The 7,824-nt window shown below is 65.3% G+C and overlaps 4 protein-coding genes across 4 annotated transcripts; 1 reads left to right on the forward strand and 3 right to left on the reverse strand.

Annotated features, from left to right (window-relative positions):
- Positions 1 to 176: 176 nt before the first annotated feature.
- Positions 177 to 1,522, forward strand: AMSG_04587 (palmitoyltransferase swf1). Its single transcript, XM_013902808.1, has one exon. The coding sequence runs from the start codon at positions 203 to 205 to the stop codon at positions 1,427 to 1,429; it is 1,227 nt and encodes a 408-aa protein (XP_013758262.1). The 5' UTR covers positions 177 to 202; the 3' UTR covers positions 1,430 to 1,522.
- Positions 990 to 1,959, reverse strand: AMSG_04588 (uncharacterized protein). Its single transcript, XM_013902809.1, has one exon. The coding sequence runs from the start codon at positions 1,947 to 1,949 to the stop codon at positions 1,476 to 1,478; it is 474 nt and encodes a 157-aa protein (XP_013758263.1). The 5' UTR covers positions 1,950 to 1,959; the 3' UTR covers positions 990 to 1,475.
- A 216-nt stretch (positions 1,960 to 2,175) lies between these two features.
- Positions 2,176 to 6,339, reverse strand: AMSG_04589 (uncharacterized protein). Its single transcript, XM_013902810.1, has 2 exons — positions 6,075 to 6,339; positions 2,176 to 5,689 (listed from the first exon to the last, which is right to left on the reverse strand). The coding sequence occupies exons 1-2, from the start codon at positions 6,324 to 6,326 to the stop codon at positions 2,303 to 2,305; spliced, it is 3,639 nt and encodes a 1,212-aa protein (XP_013758264.1). The 5' UTR covers positions 6,327 to 6,339; the 3' UTR covers positions 2,176 to 2,302.
- A 469-nt stretch (positions 6,340 to 6,808) lies between these two features.
- On the reverse strand, positions 6,809 to 7,431 carry AMSG_04590 (mitochondrial protein; the record flags this gene model as incomplete). The annotated part of the gene is made up of 2 exons (XM_013902811.1): positions 7,285 to 7,431; positions 6,809 to 7,182 (listed from the first exon to the last, which is right to left on the reverse strand). The coding sequence occupies exons 1-2, from the start codon at positions 7,409 to 7,411 to the stop codon at positions 6,809 to 6,811; spliced, it is 501 nt and encodes a 166-aa protein (XP_013758265.1). The 5' UTR covers positions 7,412 to 7,431.
- Positions 7,432 to 7,824: the final 393 nt, after the last annotated feature.

A 7,824-nucleotide genomic window follows, 5' to 3' on the forward strand; every position in this document is an offset into this window, starting at 1 on the left:
GCTGATCACACAGCCTCTATCACCGTCACATCCATCCCCCCATCCCCCCCCCCCCCCCCCCCCTCCATCCTGGCCAGCTGCCATTTCCGCGTTCCGGTCACTCCGTCCACCCGTGCCCCCCCCCCCCACCCCACCCACCCCCTCCCACCTCCCACCTCCCACGGCTACACCCGACTGCAGGACCAACGACAGTGCCTTCACCATGGATGCCATGCTTGCACTTGTGACGGTGTATGCGTGCCTGATTGCCATTGTCATGTACATTATGCTGTGCGGACAGACGTCGTCATTGCCGCCGCTCCGAGCAGCACACCAGTTCCTCACCTCGGGCCTGTGGCGGATTGTGGGCAAGGGAATGAGGATGGTGTGTGGTGACGGCGTTGATCGGAGTCTTCACTATCTCTTTGCTACCAATCATCGACTTCTCTCTCTCTTCTATTTGGCCCTCGTTTGGGGTGGTGTCGCCATCTTTGTCCTCTACACCCTCCCTTGGATCCCGAATCCCATCGCTCCTGCCTATCACCTCTACTTGATTCCGCTGGCAATTGTCCTCCCCAACTACTGCTTCTACAAGGCTGCTCATACTCCTCCGGGCATCGTCGACAAGGACAATGCGCAACCGCTGACTTCTCGCTATCCTTACGATGGCATCATCTTTGCCCAGAAGTACTGCTCCACCTGCAAGATCACCCGCCCGGCAAGGACAAAGCACTGCTCGCTCTGCGGTGTCTGTGTCCTCCGCTTTGATCACCACTGCGCGTGGATCAACAACTGTGTCGGAGAGCAGAACCACCGCTGGTTCCTTGCCTTCCTCGCCTCCACCTCGGTCCTCTGTGCCTACGGCGCTTACCTCTGCACCCTTGTCCTCCTCTACATCATCGAGATGGAGGAGCTCTTCTCGCGCTACGTCCGTGGACCGAGCGGCGAGGCCATCCCAGTCTCGTGGGGCGTTGTCTTCAAGTACATGCTCGTCTTCCACGCGCCCATCATCGGCGTCGGCGTCTTTATGGCCGTCATCTCGCTCACCCTCTACTGCTTCTTCCTCTACCACCTCTACCTGATCGCCCGCGGAACGACCACCGCCGAGACGTTCAAGTGGTCCGACGCCCGCTCTGACATCGGCTATTGGCGCTGGCGCCAGAGCGAGATCCGCGCCGACCCGGACCGCCTCGCCGCCGCAAAGGCCCACGCCGCCAACAACCCGGCCCGCGACCTCACCGATGTGCCCGAGAACGAGCTCACCGACGCAGACATCCTCGCCATGGACCTGCCCAAGTCGCTGGTCAACATCTACAACCGCGGCCTCGCCGCAAACTTTGCCGAGATCATGTGGCCCAAGTCAATGGTTGCCGCCGAGATCATCACCGAAGCCCAGTCCTCAGCGCGTCCGCGGCCCAAGGGTGTCAAGGGCAAGAAGAAGCGCCGCTGAACACCGGCTGTCGAGCCGCACAGCGGGGACGCTCTGCCAGCCTACGCTACCGGCTCCCGAGCCGCCGATTAAACGCCACCACGCGGTGCTCGACCAGATCCGGGCCGAGATCCAGGGCCACCCGCCGAAGAGCCTTTGCCTCCATCCACGCCACGAGATCGGCGCCAAACCGAGCATACACATGCTGCCGTCCACCCGCCCGATGCTTGTGGGCCAGAGTCTTGACACACGACGTCCTCATGATAAACTCCATCCGCTTGGCCAGCGGTCTCGCCACGCATCGGCTGGCCACCCTCCCTCCGCTCGCCGCCGCCGCCGCCGTCCGAGCACCGGCCAGAGCGCCATTGTATGAGCCCACAATGACATAGTCAGACGCATTGGTCCACCCGACCTTGGCCACTCCGTTCCCTCCCTCGTCGCAGAAACCATGCGCCACAAGAGCGGCAAGAACATCACCGCTCACGCCGCTCAGCTCGCGCCCGCTTCCGCTCGCCAGCACCGCTCGCACCGCCCGCAGCATGGATTGGCTCAATCGCAGTCGAGTGCCGCCTGCCACCGCTGCCGCTGCCGCCACCACCTTCTAACCCTTAGAGGTACGGTCGTTCGGACGCGTTGATGTGCGCATCTCGTGGTGAACAACGCGATGATGCTTGACTTCCAGATCACAAGCTTCATGGTAAGCGATCGCGGCCGCGGACCCTTTGTGCCGCGTGCGGCGTCCATCTCTGCATCGCCGACTGTGTTCTGTTGTGGCAGCCATGAACACATTGTACTACTCTTTTACAACAATTCGTGGACGTTGCGACGTCTGTGGAGCGTCGCGGAACGCGGCTTGCGCGATGGGCAGATTTGTCCATTGCGTACCGTAAAGGGTTAAGAAAACAGCGGATCAGCGACCTCGGTGTCGAACAGGCCTGGCCCGTCGTCAAAGGCTGAGGCAAGCATGTCGTCAGCGGCGGTGGGCGCGACAGGCTCGGCGGCTGCTCCGCCCGCACCGGCGTCAAACAGTCCGCCGCCAGCATCGGGGAAGAGCGAGTCGTCCATAAAGTCGCCGCCAGCAGCAGCAGCACTGCTGCCTCCGGCGCCGGCCGATGCACCACTTCCGGCGGCGCCGGCGCCGTCAAACATCCACGCGTCCGAGCCGGCTGCCTTCGCACCGCCGCCCTTGGCCGACGACGCTCCGTCGCCTGAGACGGCGGCAGCCGAGACGGTTGTGCCAAACAGGTCGTCGCCTTTTTTGGACGACTTGCGCCGCCGCCGCTTCTTTCTCTTCTTGGATCCAGCATCCGACACAGCCCCTGCGTCGGTGGGGGCTGGTTCGGGGGCAGGCGCCGGGGCCGCCGCCGGTGCCGGTGCCGGTGCCGACGCTGATGCCGATGCCGACGCTGGTGCTGGTGACGGTGCCGGTGCCGGTGCCGCCTCCGGTGTCGGTGCCGGTGCCGCAGGCTCTACCTTCTGCTTGCGGGCCGGCCGCGCACGGGCCGACGCCAATGCGGCGGCAACCGATGACTGCAGGTCGGCCGCCGGCGCTGCCGCGGGAGCTGCGGCAGGCGCTGCGGCAGGCGCTGCGGCAGGCGCCGCGGCCGGCGTCTCGGCTACGGCCGCGGCATTCGGGTTCTTCCGCCACGATGAAGCCTTCCACTTACCGGACGCCTGGGCGGCGTTGGCCTTGTCCCGCCACGAAGAGCCCTTGGTGAGCTTCGGCTTGGCCGACGGCTCCTCCTTGGGCACCAGGACCGGGTCGGGCGTCCACTTGGAGCCAGCAGGCGTCGACTTGACCACCGGCGCCTCGGCCTTCTTGTCGCCGATGGCGGCGGCGACCTTGGCCTCGCGGGCCTTGCGCTCCGCCTCCTCGCGCTCGGCCTGACGCGCCTTCTCCTCCTGCAGCCGCTGCTCCCACGGGCGGATCTTCTTGGGCGCCGGTGTGCCCGACGTCGCGCTCGCCGGCGAGCCTGGCGCAGCCTCCTCGGTCGCAGGTTCTGCGGTCGGCGTCCACTTTTTGAACGTTCGCTTCGGCGGCGGTGCAGCCTCGCGCTTGGCCCCGTCGTCGGCCCCGTGCATGGCCTCCCAGCGAGACCCGATCGAGACGCCGCCGCCGCGTGGCGGCTGGGCCGAAGCAGGCGCCGCAGCAGCAGGCACAGCAGCAGGCGCCGCGCCGGCTCCAGGCTCGACCCCATGCACATTGAGCGCATGCATCAGCTGCACAAACGTCACCCGCCCGGCCTCGTCCTCCTCCACCGCCTCGGCCACCGCCGCAATCTCGGCGTCGCTCAGGCCAAACTCGCATGCCGCCACAACGCCGGCCACGCGCTCGCCCGGAATCGCGCCCTCAAACTCGGTGTCGGCCTCGTCAAACTTGGCCTTGGCCGTCTTCTTCTGCTCAGTCGCCAGCGGCTCACGCGGCGGCTTGCTGGCGTCGGCCTCGCCCGACGGTGGTGACTCTCCGGAGCCGGCGCTCGAGCCCGAGCACGAGCCCGAGCCCGACGATGAGGACGACGACGACTTGTTCTTCTTCTTGCCCTTCTTGACCTTCTTGCCCTTCTTGCCCTTCTTGGCCTTGCTCTTGGCCTTGCTCTTGGCCTTCTTGCCCTTGCCCTTGCTCTTCTTGGCCTGACGCGCGGCAGTGGCGGCGGCAGCCTTGGACGCGCGGGCCGGCGGCGGCGGCGGAAGGTCGTCGTCCGAGGCCATGAGACCGGTCTCCCCGCGGGCAAGCGCCCGCCGGCGGGCGGCAGACATACGCTCCTTCTTGCGCGCGAGGCGGCGGTTCGCTCGCTTGGTCTCCTCCGACTCGGACGACTCGGAACCGTCACGAAGGGCCTTGGAGCGGGCGGCCTCGGTCTCGAGGAGCACCGCCTCGAGCGAGCGCTTGGCCGCAGCCCGCTGCTCGGCACGGTACGTCAGGTCCTGCGCAAGGTCCGAGTCGCCCGACGACGCCGACGACTTGCTCGCGCCAGACTCGCCGTCATCTGACCCGTCTGAGTTGAGGAGCATCGAAAGCTTGGCGAGCCGCGACGCGGTCTTGGCGCGCGCCACCTCCGAGTCGCCCGACGATGACGAGCCGCTGCGGGAGCCCGAGCCCGAGCCCGAGCCCGAGCCCGAGCCCGAGCTGGCCTTGACGCGACTTCCGCCGCGGCGTGACTTGCTGGCGCGGGCCGAGCGGATGCCGGCACGGTTTCGCCGCGGGACAGGCTCTGAGGCGACCGTGAGGTGCGAGACTGGCGCGGCGCGGGAGCGCGGCGCGGAAGCACCATCGCCGAGTAGACCCATGGCCGCGGCAAACGAGGCGCCCTCCACAGGCTGGGTGCCAGGTGCCGGGGCGACGGGCGCCGGTGCACTCGCGGCCTTGCCGTGCTTGTTGGGCAGGAGCGACTCGCGGAGCGAGGCGAGCGAGCCGAGGTAGTCGGACGGCGACGAGAGGCCAAGGCCAGCACCCGGGCCGAGGGTGACGGTGGTGGCGGCCGTGGCGGCGGGTGCAGAGCCCGCGGGCGCGGCCTTGGGCGGCGCCGGCGCCGCGAGCGACGACTCAAGGGCCGAGGCGCGGAGCGGAATGAGCTCGTGGTGTGGGTTAGACGCGTCGGGGTCCTCGCGGGCCGCCTGCTGCTTGAGGGCGTTGATAGCCATGATGACCGCACGCTTGTGGCCGGGCTTGGGAATGTTGAGCGCCTCGATGTCGTCGGCGGTGAGGGTGGGGAGGACCGGGAGGGTGTCAAAGCCGACAGCGGCAAAGTTGGGGAAGTAGTTCTCGATGCCGTGGTGAGCGAGCCAGGCCGAGACATCGGCGTGGTGGGTCTCGGAGCTCTTGGCCTCGGGGTTCACCGCGTGGGCAGCGCCGTTCTTGGTCTCGGATGCGGCGCGCATCTCCCCCTTGTACTCGTCGACAAGCTTGACAACGCGGCGGAAGACTAGCTGCTCGAGCTGGGCCTCGAGCGTTGAGACCGAGTCCTCGATCTTTGCGTCCATCTCCTCGTGGACCGCAGCCGTCTGGGCGCCGAGGGTAGTGGAGAGCGAGACTGCAAGGCGGTCCTCCACTGACGACACCTCGAGGTCGTTAAACCAGGCCACAAAAGCGTCATGCTTCAGCCGCTGGCCAGCCGCCATCGACTCGGCGCGCTTGACCGACGTCTCCAGCTCAGCGTGATCGCGGTTGAGCTCATCTAGGTTGTCAGCGAGTCCCTCGAGCTTGCTGGTCGTTGTCCGGTGGAGGTCTTGAAACTGCGTGTCGAGCTGGCCAAGCAGCGACTCGTTGGCATCGGTCACGTCCTGTAGTCGTACAACACCATGGTCATGCGAGATCGACACGTTTGTTGGCGAGGTGGCGGCAGCGCAGCGGTAGCCGTTACCAGAGACGAGCCAAACAGCCGAGCCAAATCAGTCCGACCAACACAGTCCGGGCCATGTATACACGACCACAACACCCATGTCCATACAGGGATTCCGTGTCCAAAACACGTTCCACGGCGAGATCGACATGGTTGTTGGCGAGGTGGCGGCAGTGCAAAAAAAGTGCGCACAGGCGCGACAGCGGCACGAGACAGCGAGGGCGAGGGCGAGAGAGAGAAAGGGGGAAGGGGAAGAGGTGAGTGAGCGGATTGGGAGAGGGGAGGAGGGGATGGGTATGTAGAAGGTATGGTGAATGAGTACGTACAGAGACATTCTTCAGAACAGACTTGTTCCAGTCAACGACGGCCTTGAGCTTGTCCTCCAGGTCCCGCTTCATGGAGACAATGCCCGGCTTGAGGGTGTTCTGGACCCACTCTACCAGTTTGGTATTCTTGGCACGCTCTTCATCCACAACCTGACGAAGTCGAACAATCTCTTCCTGAAGTGCTTGTTCATACTCAGTTCCCTTGGTTTGCTTCGCCCGTCGACGTGAACGCCGTGTGCTGCCCTCGGACATCGCACAAGCCAAGAGAGTCGCGTGGTCCGTCGCCCAACCGGTCCCCGCGTGACTCGCCCGTCCACCGACCGACCGCCCCACCGCCCCCCCTACCCCCCCCTCCGCCCGCCCCCCCTCTCCACCCCCTTCTCCACCCCCTCCTCCCAACAACAGCAACTGCCAACACGTTTACCGCTACCACATCAATCGTCACGTCACTGCCTCGTTCTTGTTGCATCGTCGATCCGCAACTGCTAGTCTGATCGCACTGCTACGGATCGTTCCAGTACAGCCGATGAGCAGCCGATGAGCAGCCAAAGCACAGACACAAGCCCAAACACAAGCCCAAACACAAGCCCAAACACAAGCACAGTCCCGCTACCCAAAGCTCATCCATCGTCAGTCATTCCCGACCATAGCATCGGAAGACGCGCGGCGCACGAGCAAAGCAGCTGCGCCGATCAATCGTAATCACAATATGTTACCTGGGGGGGGGGGAGCCATCACTGGCTAGCACGCGGCTTCTCCGGCTCCATGTACGGGATCCACGACCGGATGGTGGCGTCCATGGCCACTGTTACGGCAGTGTCGATGGGATGGATGATGAGTGGGATGGAGAGGAGGCCGCAGACCGTCGGCGCCCACCGCCACAGGCCGCCTGTCCGACCCATCCGCTTTGTCGCCCACCCGACACTTGCCACAATGCGATTGATGACCAGGCCCGGAATGGCCACCGACGCTGCTCCCTGCCAAATCACCACGTCGGCCATCTGCGCCGTCGTCATCGCCGTCCGTTCCGTCTCGCTGCACTTGCCCTTCATCACCGCATGCTTGGCCGATCCCTTGGACACCGCCTCAGCAGCAATGTACAGCCCGGCTACACGCCCTTCACCATAAGTACCACCCCATTCGCCAAGTACCACCCCATTCGCCCTCACCCCGACCATCTCCTCCCCCATCAGCCCCAGATCGTACGTACCCACCCCATAAGTAGTATTGACCAGAGACCGGGCAATGATAGGCCTCAGCGACTCGCCGAGCTCATTGGCGTAGCCGAGGAACCGCACAGGCGTATCCCGAAACAAATCCTTCTCCTCGCACGCCATCCACCTGCCCTAACTCTCGTTCCAGCGACGTGTGTTTCTCTTTCCCCCCCCCCCATCTTCACCCCCCCCCTACCTCCCTTGACAGCCCACACCGTTGTCGCCGGTGCCGCGCTCTCGATCCCGGTCCCGATCCGGATCCTGATCCCCCTCATCCCCTCCCCCCCCTGGCCAACCCCCTCAGCCCCATCCGATCACCGCTTCCCATCCCCTATCCCCGTCACCCCCAACTCTGCTCCCCCCACCCACTCCCCCCGTTTCCCTCGACCTGATCCTGATCCTGATCCTGATCTTGATCCTAATCCCATCCCCCCCACCCGAACCCCTTCCCCTCGCATCCGCATCGCCAACCTCCCCCCACCCCCTCCCACCCCTCCCCTCCATCAACCCCATCTCCACTCAATACCACCCCATCC

This window comes from Thecamonas trahens, assembly GCF_000142905.1.
Source record: "Thecamonas trahens ATCC 50062 unplaced genomic scaffold supercont1.20, whole genome shotgun sequence".
NCBI classification, from domain to species: domain Eukaryota; order Apusomonadida; family Apusomonadidae; genus Thecamonas; species Thecamonas trahens.